The sequence below is a fragment of the Elephantulus edwardii genome, unplaced genomic scaffold (assembly GCF_000299155.1).
Source record: "Elephantulus edwardii isolate Elephantulus edwardi_28Jun2011 unplaced genomic scaffold, EleEdw1.0 scaffold00050, whole genome shotgun sequence".
Taxonomy (NCBI): domain Eukaryota; kingdom Metazoa; phylum Chordata; class Mammalia; order Macroscelidea; family Macroscelididae; genus Elephantulus; species Elephantulus edwardii.
This window is the reverse complement of record NW_006399800.1, coordinates 3,824,981-3,841,690: the sequence shown is the minus strand read 5'-3', so window position 1 is coordinate 3,841,690 and position 16,710 is coordinate 3,824,981. Positions and strand designations below refer to the sequence as shown.

General features: G+C 37.0%; 1 protein-coding gene across 1 annotated transcript in view; it reads right to left on the bottom strand.

The window, feature by feature from the left end:
• The window catches only part of CLPX (caseinolytic mitochondrial matrix peptidase chaperone subunit), a 45,923-nt gene that overhangs the window by 19,394 nt on the left and 9,819 nt on the right, over positions 1–16,710 (bottom strand). Inside the window, exons 2-4 of the mRNA XM_006886657.1 lie at positions 13,614–13,774; positions 12,080–12,197; positions 1,667–1,821 (exon numbers count right to left, since the gene is read on the bottom strand). Coding sequence (XP_006886719.1) covers positions 1,667–1,821; positions 12,080–12,197; positions 13,614–13,774 — 434 coding nt within the window. The remainder of the gene's footprint in view (positions 1–1,666; positions 1,822–12,079; positions 12,198–13,613; positions 13,775–16,710) is intronic.

Here is a 16,710-nt window from a genome sequence, read left to right as displayed (position 1 = left end):
CATTGTGGATTTAAAGGTATCATTAATACAATTCATCAAATTAAAACCTGTACAGCTCTCTCAATCATAAGAATAATATTTTTAACAATAATGTATTATAAAATTAATCTTGTTTAGGAAAAACATTATATAGTCAATACCAGTATCCATGCATTTTACTTTCATATTTAGTTTTATAAATCAGGTATTAACAATAAAGTTGGTAATTTATTTAACTGGTAATCTAAAAGCTTTATTCTAAAATATAGTTCTATGCATTACCAATAGCTTGGAACTTGGGGCAAATTCTTTGGCTCTTAAAGGACAGAAATGAACTGTGACTATTTACCAGCTTTTGAAAATAGATACAGTAATTAGTAGTCTAGTACTTTGACTTGGGTAGTAACAAATGCTTTTACAAATTAGTGGAGGATATAAAGCTTATTAGCTGTCTTTTCCTATTAATTGTCTGTGACACACATTTAAGCACTTATGTTAACATATACTCTTTCTTATGGGTTTTAAAAATCTTCCTCATTCCTTTAAATTGCTGCTGTTAGGAGCCATTCAACCAGGTTCCAACTCATAGCAGCTCTACGTACAAGTGAAGAACTGCCTGATTCGCCCCATCCTTACACCTGCTGCTGCGCTTGGGCCAACAACCACAGTCACTGTGTGAATTCAACTTGCTGAGTGTCTTCCTCTTTTTCACAGTTCCTTTAACTTTACTAAGTGTGATGCCATTCTCCAGAAAGCGACTCTTCCTAATAAAATGGCCAAGGTATGTCAGATGAAGTCTTGCCATCCTTACAACTGAGGAGCATTCTGGTTATAGCACATTTGCAAGTAAAGAACAATGTGGTAGGATTTTAAGCACAGGAGAAGAGGATTATACGGAGGCAGAAGGTGTAAGTGTGCAAACACTCGAGACCTCAGTGGCATGGAGAGCCCACAGCCCGGGACTGGGCTGCAGTTCTTAAGAGTGCATACACTCAGTATCCTGTCCTTTCCTCTGTTTCATGAGGACAAAACACACTCCACGTGGGATTCCCGGGCTGAAGCCAAACTACACAGCGACAGAAGAGAGCCACATCACTAATGCCAGTAATTGACTTGTTACATTGGTAGAATGAAAGCTGTTTGAACATATAATAGACTAGCTCAAGAGGAAAAAAAATGCAGGCTAGTAATTATCTAGGGGCCCAAGAAAACAGAAATAAATCTATATTATTTTAGATTAACTTGATATTAACATGATTTTAACAGTTAACTATATTTCATTTTTACTGAATGTAGAAAACATGATATGAGGGTGGGGGGAACCCCAAAATTAACTTTGTATCTAAATTCCAAATACCATTAATAACTTAGCTTTATAATCTACTCTAAGAACTGTGCTTTGGTGGTGTAGTCTTGTCTGTCGTGAGTTGTTCTGCTCATGAAAAGATGCGAGTCCCTGGTGGTTCAAATCCACCAGCAGCCAGATAGGAGAAAGAGGGCAATCTCCTCCTACTGTCATTTACAGCCTCAGAAACATACTGGAGGGTCTCTATGAGCTGAAACCAATCTGATGTCGGTGAGTGAGTAAAAATCTTCTTATACTTTGTTTACATACTAGCATTGGGATTCAGTTATAAATGAAGGGAAAAAAATGTTTCCAAAATAAAGATTGAGCTAAGACTTATACCTTCTTGGGAGGGGGCGGTGGCTTCTGTTGGAATGCCAATTTTACAGCTTCTGCTGCTGATTCAGGCTCCTTAATTATGCTTTTCTTTGAGTCTGCTTCAGATAGCACAACAAAAAAATGATGACATTTTTCACACTTCACAAACCGAGTGGATGCTGTAAAAGAAATTAAAGGTCAGCAGAGGATTGCAAAGAATTCAAAGTGTTTACATTTAAAGATTCACTATAAAAGAAACCTATGCACTTCAGAAATAAACTTTGTTCTAGTTCATGAGCCACAAGAAACAACATCTAGTTCATGCAGAGTTTTTTTGACAGTTAATATTCTATGTCCAGGTGGCCATGATCTTCAGTATAATGTAAATTCTAACCTCTATAATGTTAGTAAACCAGAATTATTAGAAGCAGTTTTGTAAAGATATGATCAACCTTATTTCATTAATGGGAGTCTCATATGTGTGGCCTGCATTGGCTATGCCAGGCCTCTAGATAGCTTTTTGGCTGATCCTACGTCTGTCCAACTGGCTCTTAAGTCTCTAGACTCGAACCTGCTGTACTTGCTGATGTTGGAACCATGTCTTCCAAAGACAGCTGTCAGCAATGCTACTTTCCCACAGACTTTTAGACATGTTGGTCTCTGAAGTTGGCAGCCTCCAAAGCTAGCAGCAACCCTGCTTATCTGCTGACAATTTGGACACACACAGTTGATGACTCTCTTGAGGTCTGAACTACAGACCTGGAACTTGCCAGTTATATAGAGACACAGATATATATAGCTTGGCTGGTTTGTCTTCTATAGAAAACCTAGTACACAATCTTCATTTCCACTAAGTTCTTTCATTTTATGATATACGTCATTCATAGAAAAGATTGGTTTTGATTCTACTTCCCTTTTATTAATCTAAATCCACTGCTATCAAGTTGATTCTGACTCAATCTGATCCCCAAGAAAGAGTAGAACTGTCCCTTGGTCTTCCAACGTAGGATTTAAATCATTATGGAATCAACCAGCTACATCTTTCTCCCATGAAGCAGCTGGTGGGTATGAAGTGTCAACCTTTCCATAAGCAGCTGACAGCTTATTAGTGGCACTGCCAGGGCTCGGAGTTTCTCTCCATACACTAAAGCTAACTTTAAAAATTACCACTGTGATAATATGGAGTAATAATTTCTTTCTCAAAACACTTGAAGAAACTGTGGAAAAAAGCAAAGGCTAAGTTGTAGCTGTTGAATATCACTGAATCAGAAGCAACACACATCTGATCCTCAAGCAGGTTTTCGCATGGGAGGAGACTGCCCCCCATCTTTCTCCTATGGAGCTGCTCTGGATTAGAATTTCAAACCTTTGGTTTGGCAACACAATTCTTTACCACTAAGCCACTAGAGCTTTAAGTACAAGAAGAGTAACCTATTTATGACATTAGGAAAATTTTCAAATGCACAGAGAAGTACAAGGAAATCTATTGTAGTTCCTAAAAACGTAAAAAGATGTGTGCTTTGGGTTCTCAGAAACCATGAACATTTTAAAACCGTAACTTTGTTGTTGCTGTCAGGTGCTAGTGAGTCAAGTATGACTCACAGCGACCCTATCAACAACAGATCTAAATTGTGTCCTATCGGGTGCAATTCTCATAATTTCTGACACACTTGAACCCAGTGCTGCAGTCTCTGTGTCAAGCCATCCCGCAGAGAGTCTTCCTCTCTTCTGCTGACCCTCCAACTTTCCAAGTGTGAGGTCTTTTTCCAAAACAGAAGTAACTTTGTAGAAAGTATTTCATACCTTAGTTACTACTTTCATCTTAACTACTCCGCTATACATCGCAAGCAACTCAATGGCATATAAAAACAATAACATACTATGACAAGTTTGGAAGCAGGAGAGGCATCCACTTAAACAACATGCCTCCGAAACCCTATGAACTTTGATAAACATTGACAGTTGTAGAGGTGCTTCACGCCTTTTGTTCACAGGGACATTAGAATCATGCTCGACACAAAAGCAATCAACAGCAAACTCCACTAATTCCTATTTGATCTAAAGCCAGTAGGAAACCAACAAAGTAAGAACTTTCTCAGTTATATTATTGATTTAAGGATCATCATGCTGCTTTCAAACGCAACACAAGGACCACTGAAAGTATGAAGTTTCTTAATTTGACTTCACCAACACAGAACAGCTTCTACAAAGCCAAAAGTGATTCTCCCTTCACCAACTGCCTTTCTTTTTTTTCCTAAGAATATGGCTCTTGGATGTAGACATACATTCTTAACCACTTTTAAGTGTAGCTCTACTTCAAAAAGCAGCATGGCAGAGAATCCTCAAAAGACTATTAACTTGGTGCAACCACTGTGGAAGGCGGTATGGTGCTCTCTCAAAAAGTTGCAAACAGAGATACCATTTGACCCAGCAATTCCACTACTGGGAATATATCCCAAAGAGACCATAACTGACATCCAAGCAGATATATGCACACCCATGTTTATTGTGGCTTTGTTCACAATAGCAAGGAGTTGCAAACAACCCAAGTGCCCATCAACAAACAAATGGATAGAGAAGCTGTGGTATATTCACACAATGGAATACTATGCTGCATTGAAAAACAAAGAACTCATGCAATATTATTAAAAATGGGTGAGCCTGGAGGACATTATGCTGAGTGAAATATCTCAGTCGCAAAAGGACAAATATTGCATGGTGCCACTGCTGTAAAATGGGACTGATATCTGGGTTGGGGTAAGACTGAGAAAAACTGGATAAATCGTGTATACTGCACTGAAACAGATGAGGGAGTGAATAATTTAAAAGCGATGTATGATAGGGTATTATGGTTATCACAAGAGTCCACAATTAAGGTTGCATAGTGGAATGTACTTGGGGCGGTGGGAGGGGTGCGGGGGGATTGTGTACCAGGGAGGGAGTGTTTCTTTTACTTTTAAAAGACAGGAGCGAACTGGACAGCGGGGGGCGGGGGGCTGGGCAGGGAGAGAAGTGCAGCAATGAATGAATGGAAATCCAAACTCTCTGTAAATGTTCATTAAAATTTTTTTTTTAAAAAAAAAAGACTATTAACTGACAGTGCAAAAGACACATATAGCCACCTGCTGGTATATCTGGTGGGTTTCCTGTTATGTGCCATTGAGTCAGAACTGACTTACAGCTCACCCTCCAGCAGGTTTTCAGGGGCTGTAATCACACAGGAGATTGCCCTTCATGCTCCCACAAAGCAGCTGGTGGATCTGGGTTGGCAACATAATTCCTTACCCACTAGACCACCAGAGTTCCCACTGGCATGTGCTAAGTAACACATTTTTATGTTATCTTGTATAATCCAACTAGACAGAATTACAGAGAAAATGAATCTGGAAAACAACTGGAGATTTCTCTCAGGATAGTATACTCATAAAAATTTATCCATAGATTACAGAAAAAACTGCATTGGCAACACATTAAATCTTCACAAAGTAAGTGGAAAAATTGACATTTTCAAATTTTAAAAAGAAATTTAATTATTATATTGCCATTTTTAAACACAGGCCATTAAAAAGATATTTTGGATAAACTGAAGCTACAGAAACAAAAATTTTTAAAGACCAGCAGCAAATTTAAAAAATCCAAGCTTATATTGAACTACTACTCTAAATATTTAACTACAGAAAAAGATTAAACTATTCTAAGCAATTTTTAGTAACGTAAGGAAGACCAAATATATCACTGTCTTTTCAAATTAACCAAAAAGACATTGAGTGCCTTTATTTTGTAAAGAAGCACCAGTTCACGATTGTTACTGATGCAAACAAGGGCAGGAATTAAAGGAGAGGAAAACCTCTAATCCAGCATTGGCTGTGTGGCAGGAAAAGCCTGTCTGGGAACATAAAAACAAATCATGTCTCCAAAGAAATTAGGTCAAAGGGAAAGAGCTTAAGCATCAACAAATCACATCCCTCTTTTCTGTGGCAAGGTTGCTTAAATTCTGCTTCAATGTTTATAGTTTAATTTTACACTGAAACATAGTCAACAGACAACTAAGTTCATGAATTCAATTTATTCATCAAAATACAAGTAAAGCAAATGAACAAGGATTTATAATGCCTTTTTTAACTTTTAAAAACAAGAGCCAAAAATATAATTTTTTAAAATTATCAGCAGATAAACAAACTTTTACTTTAAAGGACTATGAAAAATGTTAAATTTGTTTGTATATTCCCGTCCTCATAAACATGCTTGTATATTATGACAAAGACAGAAAACCTGCTTTAGCAAAAACCTTTTCAAGAGATTTATTTAACTGAAAGTTCCTCAAAATACTGGCTATAGGCGAGCTCTGGTGGTCTAGCGGCAAGAAGCTGCACTGCAATCCCTGAGGTCCACGGTTCAAATCCACCAGATGCTCTGCTGGAAAAGGAGGAACAATCTCCTCCTGTACCAGTCAGATCTGATTTGACGGTACACACACAAATAATAATTAAAAAAAATAAAAAATAAAAAAACTGACTATATTTCCAAGTCCAGTGTAAACTCTCCAAACCATAGAAGAAAAGTTAATTTGTACCCTAAGAGACACAGAGGTACAGTAACCCTTCAAAAAGTACTGTGTACATAAAGGAGCTCTGCTCGCTTAGTGGTAAGAAGTTGCACTACTAATCCAAAGACATGTGGTTTGAAATAGCAGTTGCTCCACAGAAGATAGGACAATCTCCTCCCATGCGATTTACTGCCTCTGAAAACCTGCTGGATGGTCAGCTACAATTTAGTTCTAACTCGATGGTAACATAACAACAAAAACAACTTTAACCAAAACAACCATATCATCTCACTCCAGTAAGAACAGCAAAACTTATCAGAACAGCAAACAACAAATGCTGGTGAGGTTGTGGAGAAACTGGAACCCTTATTCACTGCTGGTGGGAGTGTAAAATGGTGTAACCACTATGAAAGGCAGTATGGCGCTTTCTCAAAAAGTTGCAAACAGAAATACCACTTGACCCAGCAATTCCACTATAGGGAATATACTCCAAAGAAACCATAACCACCACCCAAGCATATATATGCATACCCACGTTTATTGCAGATTTGTTCACAATAGCAAGGAGTTGGAAACAACCTAAGTGACCATCAACAAATGAATGGATAGTGATCCCGGGTTTCGGCACCAAAAAAACCACACAAATGAATGGATAGAGAAGCTGTGGTATATTCACACAATGGAATACTACACTGAATTGAAAAACAAGGAATTCATGAAATATTACACAAAATGGGTGACCCCAGAGGACAGTATGCTGAGTGAAATATCTCTGTCACAAAAAAACAAATACTGCAGTGCCACTGTTGTGAAATGGGACTGACATTGGGGTTGGGGGGAGACTGAGAAAGATGGGATAAATTATGTATACTGTATTGAAACAGATGAGGGAGAGAACTGTTTAAAAGGGATATGTGATTAGGTATTATTCATGACAGGAGTCCAGAACAAAGGATGCATAGTACAGTGAACTTGGGGGGGGAGGATTATATAACAATGAATTTTACTTTTCAAAGAGAAAAACGAACTGTCGGGGGAGAGATGGGCAGGGAGAAAAGCGCAACACTGAATGAATAGAAATCCAAAGTCTCTGTATACTTTCATTAAAATTAACAATAAAAATAAAGAAAAATAAATTTTTTTTAAAAAGTGTTCCAATCTCTCCACAAGCTCCCCAGCATTTGTTATTTGCTGACCTGTTGAACTTTGCTATTGTCGCTGGGGCTAATCTAGTTTTTTAAAGTATTTGCTAAACATACAGATTCAATAAATATGGTGAAAGGATATAAAACAAACAAACAAATAAAAAAACTTTAAGTAAAAGTAAAGAGACTATTCAGGTTTAACATTTTTAAAATAAGTAAAACCAAAAAAACCCTATAAATTAATCCTTATATAATAAGTTTACCTTATAGTTAAATATTACTCAGTTCTTCTAGTCTGATTATTTTCTACATATTTATGATGATAACTATAATCTTTTGGGGACTAAAACTATCTTATTTTTAACATCCCTTTAAGAAAACAAAGCAGCTCTGGTGGTGCTGTGGGTTAAGCACTGCTAGTCAAAATGTTAGTTCAAACCAGAAAGATCATGGCCTTTGAAATCCTGTAGGGCAGTTCTACTCTGTCCCAGGGAGCTCTGGGGACTGACTGAGTGGGAAGGAGTTGCACTGCCAAGTCACAGGCAGGAAGCTCAAATCCACAGCTGCTCCATGGAAGAGATGGGCACTCTCCTCTAGTGTGATTTACTGCCTCTGAAAACCCATTGGATGGTCAGCTATGAGTTGGTTCCGGGTCCATGGTACACAACAACAACAAAATCAACTGTCATAGGGTCGCTATGCATCCTATGCAGCTCAAAAGCAGTAGTATATAAAAAAAAAAACCCCACACAAATGTCTCTGAAATATACGTAAGGGCAAGACTGATTAATTTTTCAAAATTACTTTCCTATACACTGCTTTGTTTTTTGCTACATGGCAGGGTGGGCTATGCTAATGACGTGAACAGCACCTTTTGGGTGGGAACATAGTCTCTTATGAGAGGGTTGATTGATTTTGCATCCTGCCAGGCTTAAACGGAACAAGTTCAGTGGCAGAAAATGGGATCTCTACCAGAAAGAAAGAAATGAAGTGGAGAGCTGTGTGTTGAGATCGCTGTGCCTGTCAGAACAGGACTTACACAATAGTACAGCTGCAGATAAGCCCAGGAACTAGAGACCTACCTGATACAAAGCTGACCAGGAACTGCTGTCTATGGAGCAACAGTCCCACCTTCACCCAAACTTACTGGAGGAAGAAGAGGTGGCATAGCTGAGTAGATACTGTATGCAGAAGTGGCAGGACAAAGAGAGCTTTTCAATACTGGTTGCAGTGGCGAAGCTGATGGTCAAAGGGCTTGCAAACAAACCTGAAAAGCTGTCCTAAATAAACCTGAATAATAAATTAACTTCTTGAATAAGCCCCACAACCATGAGTATTTTAAGTGGCCAGTGCATTCTCAATTATTCAGAAAGTATGCATTCTGATTCAATGGTACATGGTACACAAACATAAAAAGTATGCATTCTAGAGTCATTTATTCAATTTCATTGTTATTGAGTCAGAACCAATTCATAGCTGACCCTCCACTGGGTTTCCAAGGCTTTCCAGGTTTCCACAGCACAGGAAAAGAATGCCCACCTTTCTTCCCAAAGAACAGCTGGTGGATTTGAATCGTCTGAGGGGTGTCCACTGGATTAGCAGCACAACTCCCTATGGCTTTGAGGTCTGTGCTTCCCTTTTACTGGCAGTGTTGTCCTGTATCACTGAGTTGAACTGACTCACAGTTGAACCTCCAGCTAATTTTCAGAGAAAAAAAAACACACTAGAGCTCCCTCCCCTTTTATTGTTGTTGTTATACTCCCTCAGTACATGACTACTGTTACGTGTCTTCAGGTTGGAACTAATACACAGCTGAAGCTCCAGTAGGTTTTCAGAGGCAGTAAATTGCACAGGAGGAAAATGCCTGTTTTTATCCCTCAGAGAAGCTGGTGGATTTGAACTGTATGACTTAGGATTGGCCACACAACTTCCTACCACTAAGCCACAAAATCAAGAGAAACTGCCGAACTTTGGGGCTTGCTATTGCTGCAGAGTAAAACTCCACAGAATAAGGACATGGTTTTGTTCATCTTCATCTTTTCTAAGCCTCACATTGTCTGGTTCAATAGATATTTGATGAATAAAATGTGTTTAAGGGGAAACCTACTCCCAGTCAGAATGCTCAAAGAAGACAGATCTACCTCATCCTTGAGTTAACAATCACCTTAAGGACTAATACAACCTGGCAAGTTTTGAAAACACCGGAAAAAAAAAAATGAAATTTAGCCATTCCAAGTGGAGCTTGTTATTTCCAAGATTGCTCCAATTATATTTTAAATGTTTGAGACAAGAACTTCTAGAAAGCAGATCTTCACTGCTATGTGATTTGGTGGCCTAGTGTCAAGAAGATGCACCGCCAACCCAAAGGCACAGGGTTCAATGCCAACAGCTGCTCAACAGAAGAAAAGACGGGCAGTGTCCTGTGTGATTTACAGCCTTTGAAAACCTGCTGGAGGGTCAGCTATGGGCTGGTTCCAACTTGATGGCAAGAAACAACAACATGCAATCTTAGATATTTAAACTTTTAATATAGATACTTAAACTTTTTAAAATAAACTTTTTGTACAAACCTCAGGTTCTTTGTTTATAAAAATGAGAAAAAAAAACTGCCACAATTAAAAAACTACAGGCATCTCTGGGTTATGAACTACTCACAACCAGTAGTTACAAACCAGTCCAGTAAAACCTAATGTCTTAAAACTGATGGGTCATAATTAACAAATGTGTGCTTTGTGAAGTGAACCAAACATTATTACTAATGCACTATTAAAGATGTATTAGTGGCCTAGACTCATTTTAATTTTTAATGCCTAAAAAGGTTAACTGTATTACTACTATCCACTGAGACAAAACATTAGACCAAAAGTGACCTGATTTACATACAAAATAAATTTAAAGAGTCCTGGGAATGGAACTTGCCCAATCCAGACACTGCCTGTATGCTGGCCTTCAATAAACATTAATTTTCCTTCCTTTTTCTACTTTAATAAATTATTTTTCAAGTTTGTAAAGTCTGAAATCTTCCAGGGGAGGAGGGAAGTGACAGTATTACTGGGTACAGGCTTTATACAGCCATTAAGACTAGATGAGCCTCCACAACTAGTGCTCTGTGGATATCCTTAAGCTTTAAACTATTCCCTGAAGTCTACTTTAAAATAAATGGTGGTTTAATCCAATTAGGAAAAAAAAAGATGAGCATTGTCATTTTTTAAGGAATTATGTAAGAAACCTTTCTATATTTTATAACTTTTATAGCTATAATTGACATCAGTTTAGAATATTAACAGAGAAATAATTTTTAAAAAGATCTTGATAATTTTTTCTAATACAATTTAGTCAAACAGAATTTTTTTCATTATTTAAGGATAGTTTAACCTTTAAAAATCTACATAATTCACTTCATCAAAAGATTTCAATAAGTATAACCATATGAATACGTCACAGCTTTAGAAGAATCTTGGGAAATTAGTGCATATCAATGTGGAGGGGGGAAATCTTCATCTTAAAAATAAAAGGAAACGTTATTAAAAAAAAAAAGATCTAGAGAGAAGTAGTACCACAACATGAAGAATGTGACTGATGTTATACAACTGTATGTTTAAAAAACACTGAATTGGTGTGCTCTGTTTTATAAAGTTTTACTAAAAAAAACCAAAAATTTCTAATGGTGATGGTGTGATGGTGGTGTGTATGTGTGTGTACACCGTCAAATCAGATCTGACTGGTACAGGAAGAGATTGCCCCTTCTTCTCCAGCAGAGCTTCTGGTGGATTCAAACCACATACTTCTGGGATTGCAGTTCAACTTCTTGCCACTAGACCATCAGAGCTCCTAATGGTGATGTTCTTAAATAAAATATATTTAATGTGACACCAGCATTATGAAGCAAATTTTGTCATTAGATCAAATTTGTTAATAGCTAACATTTAGGAAGCTCTATTATCCTACCACCTTCACTATATGCTGTGATCCAAATTTTCTCTTTTATATTTTACTAGACAGAAGTATGAAGAGAACATCTAGCACTGCACTTGTAAAACGGAATAAATTCTTTGCAAAACGTGTGAAAATTTGCTGTTACCATAATTTTTCCTAGGGTGGCCAGCTACTATTAGCATAAATGGGAAATTTTAACTAAGTCTCAATATTAGAAGAATCTTCTCCAGTTAATTATCATAAACAGAAAGTCTTACCGAATAAGACAATCAACTTTCCCAAAAATGGATTGTATAAGTGTGCAATTTAATTTACCCTTGAGTTATTGCAATTAATTCTAAACCTATAAGCAATAAATTATTTGATTCATTAAAGAAAGTAACTTTGCATTTTAGAGTTAGTAACTGCAGAATTAGGACAATTCTTACTCTGAATCATTAAAAAATGTCAGATACTTCCCACAATTAAGGGCTTATCTCTGGTCCATATGCTCCAAGGGACAATTCTCTTAACATTTTAGTGACTGACCTCTACTGCCATATGAAATGCTCAAAAGTATTTGAAGAACATACACATGAAAATTCACAATATTTGTATCTGAAATAAGCAAATGAAAGCAAAAAATATTTTTCTTCAATTTCACCACAGCTCAGAGTTTATCAGTTTATCGATTCTGGGGATTGTCAGTATGTGTGGAGAACACAAGAAAGAAACCTTCAAGCCTAAGAAAACAGTAACTCTGGTCCAGAGTATCATCTATGTATTTCTACGAATCATAGGAAAGGCAGCGGGGGAAAAATTACTACTTACACACAAAAGTCTCTACATGTGTGCACAAGTCACCACACTTAGGACAGCGCAGCTGGTTTCCACCTTTCCCAGAATTCCCAGAGCCTGATTTCTTACTGCTCCCATCACTTAGTGATTTCTAAGGTTTGTGGGAGAAGAGGGGAAAAAAAAGTCAATTACTATTTTCAGGAAACTACTATATACATAACTTAAATGTAAGCTCTATAGCTTATATAGTTTTTAGCATTTCTAGAATAGAACTGTATAGCATCAATACTCACTTGTGTCAAAAACCATCTTCACTTATCAACTATCTCATTACCAACATTTTTAATTCACAATTGTAAAAAATCTACTATCCAACTATTTTGCACACTAATGACATATATCTAACAAATGCTGAGGTCTGAGGCAAGAGTAACAATATGTATGATGATTAAACTTATGTATCAATTTGCTGGATCATAATTCTCACTGTTTCGCAGTTATGTAATAATGTAGTCATCTTCCATTTTGTAACGTAACATGGTCATTCTCTATTTTTGAGTAACACTGATTATCACATAATGATCTGGTCTTTGGAATCAAACCACACTGACAAGTGAGGGGTGAGTGTATTACCACAAAAATCAAATCAGTGCTGGGAAACACATATTTCTGTATTCCTTTTTTAAATGCTATGAGCCAGCAAATATAATAAATAGCTTTTTTAAAAATAATATACTCTAAGAAAAAAAAATTAGAAAATGCAGGTAGAAAACTACATTTTCATGAAGATGAACCAATAAATATAATAATCATGGTAAGTAGAAACAACATTTTTGGTTTAGCTTTTCTCACCATTAAAACGGATAATTTCACTTACTTTAGAGGACAAGTGGTAGGTTTAAATATAGAAATGAAAATAACTCTCATATACTATTAGCTCAAATGTTAGTTGAATTTACTATATAACAGCCCAATAGTAATACCACAAGTTCAAGATTTTGAGGCAGAGAATGAAGCAGGTTTAGACCATAATGAATTATAAAAGGTATGTGAACAGGAAATGGTAACAATCTCTAACTCCATGACATTAACTAACTATATGAATTATTTCATGAAGCTCCTTTACTACTCTGCAAGTTACATTTTAAAATACTTTTTAGTAAGTAAGAAGTCTTAATAGCATATTTTGTTAAATGTTAGGCTACTAACTTAACAGTCAGTGGTTCAAATTCCTCAGCCACTCCAAGAGAAAAAGTTGAGTGAGGCAGTCTTCTGCTTCTAAAGATTTACAGCCTCAGAAACCAGATGGTGGCCGCCAGGGATCAGAATCAATTTAACAGCAGAGGGTGGGCTTACTAAGTATAATGCTTGCAAAGTATTTTATAGTTTAAATCGAAATACAAAATGAAATTATTTCAATTCTTCAGGTAATTTTATATATTTCTTATTTCCTACAGAAAACATTAAGTCAAGAGAATGCAACAGATTATTATTGTTATACTTAATTGATTAAAAAAGGGAATCTATGTATAAATGTGCTAATAACGATAGAGCAATTTCCAGTTACCTTATTTCCATCTCCAGAACCATCTTTACTGATGCCATCTTTTGAGGCAAAGTATGTTGGTGTTTCTGTAAAGGTTCGAAAAGGAGCTCTTCGCAGAATCTGAGTTTCAAAGGTTCCAAGTCTTCCTAACACTGGTATATTAATGCGCCCACATGAAATACCTAAAAATAGAATAAAATCTATTAGTGTACACATCAAATATATACATCTCAGTAAATCTCATGTAAATAAAAAATCCTTGAGCACAAAACACCCTAACCATTCCAAAACAAAACTCCATCATATCTCCAAAATCTACCCATCCTCTTTTGTTGTCAAGTCAAATAACTCATAGGTGACACTGCAGTGCATTTTCAGAGGCTGTAAATCACCTGGGTAGAGACTGCACATTTTTCTCCCAAGGAGCAGCTGGTGAAAAGGCCTGCCTTTCCATTGCCTGTGATACACCTTAAGTTCTAGTCTTCAGAGCTGCCTTACAAAATGGTAGAGAAAATAGTGATACTGTCAAAGACAATGCCTTCTCAATTGAAGGCCAGACAGAAGTTACCTGAATGGAGATGTTTCTTTCAAAGCCTGTTCTTTAGAAATGAGGCTAGGCCACGATAACAGTATGTACCTCTTTCTAACTCTGAGAAATAAGAGAGTTCAAAGTCGGCCTCACCTGCAGGGGAAAAGTCCATTTATATCATATAGAATTCTTGTATTATTTCTACCAGTAACTAATACTGACTCCTTGCATATTTTTGTTAGTTATATAGAGGCAATTCCTACAATTATGAAAGCAAACTTCAAATGTCCTCTAAAAAGTGATTTCTGTCAAGGCAAACAAACATTTTAATGAAGTATTTCAATTTCACTGAGTAAAATGTAATTCATGTAACCACCATCCTGCTTTAATAAATTTTTTTTCTTCTGTCCTATTTGACATTAACATTCTTAAAAAGATTTTGGGCCTCCTTATGCTTGTCACAGGCTGTGTTCTTGCAATGACTGTATAGAAAGAGGAGGTAGCATAAAATACCCCATATACACCTCAACCCAGGCCTTGTGCTTGGTTTGTATTGTGAATGGGATAACATGGCACTGAGGAGGGATTTAAATGCTGACTGTCCCATTGTCAATAAAACTGACTGGTGCAGGAGTAACTGTGGGTCTTTGTTTTACTTTTTTAAAAAAAAAAAAAAAATAAAAGAATCTATGTTAACTGCTGACCTATTCAGGGATCAGAAAACTTTTTCTGTTAAGGAGCAGGATAGTAAATACTTTGCAATTCTGTGGCCACACAGTCTCAGTCCCAACTCTGCTGCTGTTGTATCAAGAAAGCAGACACAAAAAAAGGAAAGCAGGCACAGCCGTTAGGTAAACAAGTGATGTGGTTCAATTTTGCCTGTGGGGTCATTATCTACTGACCTTCATTTTTCTCATATAATTCTCATATTCAGAATAAATCTCAAAATAATATAGAGACAATAGTAAAAGAGCCAGCCATATTGTATGAGACAGCATTTCCCAAACTGATATTAATCTGAGTATTTTTTTAAGTATCCCCTGAAAAAAAATAAATTGAACAACTCACTGCTGTGCAGCCAATTCTGACTCATAACAAGCCTACAGGACAGAAAACTGCTCCATACAGTTCCCAAGGCTGCACATTTCCAGGAGCAGAGTCCCTCTTCTTGCTTTTCCAGAGTAGCTGCAGGGTTCAAACTACCAACCTTTGGGTGAGAAGCTCAACCCTAACCCACTACACCACCAGAGCTTTTGCAGCAAGCCAAATTTGTTGGTAGGTGCTGTTGAGTCAAGTACGACTCATGGGACGAGCCTACTAACAACAGATCTGAACCCTGTCCCATCCTGACAATCTCTGACACTCAAGCCCATTGCTGAAGTCATTGTGTCAATCCATCTGGTTGAGAGTCATCTTCTCCTTCGCCATCTCTCCACCTTCCTAACCGTGATGTCCTTCTTAAAGGAATAACCTCTCCTAAGCAGCATGTCCAAAGTATTTGAGATGAAGCTTCATCATCTTTGCCTCCAAGCAGCACTCTGGGTGCACCTTTTTTTCTAAGATGTATCTCTTTGTTTTTTGGCAGTCCAGGGGAATATTCAGTGTCTTCTTCAACAGCACAATTCAAAGGCATCAATTTCCCTCCGTCATCTTAAGTCATTGTCCAGCTCTCAGATACAAAGCAAGAGCCTGAAAAGACCATGGCCTGAATTAAGTGCACTTTAGTTCTTAGGTACATCTTAGTCCTCAAACATCACTGCTCCTCAATAATTTGCAGAGGTCCCTGACTACAGACTTTCCCAGTAAAGTATATCTTTGGATCTCCTGTTAGTACCAAATGCACTGATTGTGGATCCAGGTAAGATGAAGTTATCAAAAGGTTCAATCTTTTCTCCATCAATCATGATAGTGTGTATTGATCCAGTCTAAGATTTTTGTGTTCTTGACATTGAGATGAAATCCATATTGAAGGTTGCAGTCTTCTATCTTTTGCAGCTAGTGCATCAGGTCCCCTTCACTTTCAGCAAACAAGGTTGTGTCATCTGAACAGTCCTAAGTTAACCACAACTGCATATATACTTAAGTACTGTAGAGGTTCTCAGAATCTTGCATAAGCAAATATACATTAAAAAACTGCCAAGAAACAAATTTTTATAAAAATGCTGTTAGGTGGTAACAATTTTTTTTGTTTTGTTTTGAAAGAGTAGTTACAACTGAAATAAATACAAGAGATGGATTTTGTCTCCCTCATTTCATCCAAATCAAAACTCCCAACTCAGGCTCTAGATTTGTTTCCACATCATGTAGGGCTTTTATTAAATCATGCACTGGAGTGTACAAACACAATGTATGCACATGTTAACTGGCTTAAAAGTATCCCTTTCAAATAATTCCAAGATGATGTGTTTTAATAACGATAACTTTACAACAGTATGCACTGTTGTATAACTGGTTTCTTTAGTTATCTAGTTTAAGCATCTTCACCTCTTTGTTCCTTAAGTTGTCCAATCCAGGTGCACAAAGCAGAAAAACAGAACCTGACAAACCTCTCAGGAATCTTAGAAAATATCTTCTTCTCAGGGAAAAAAA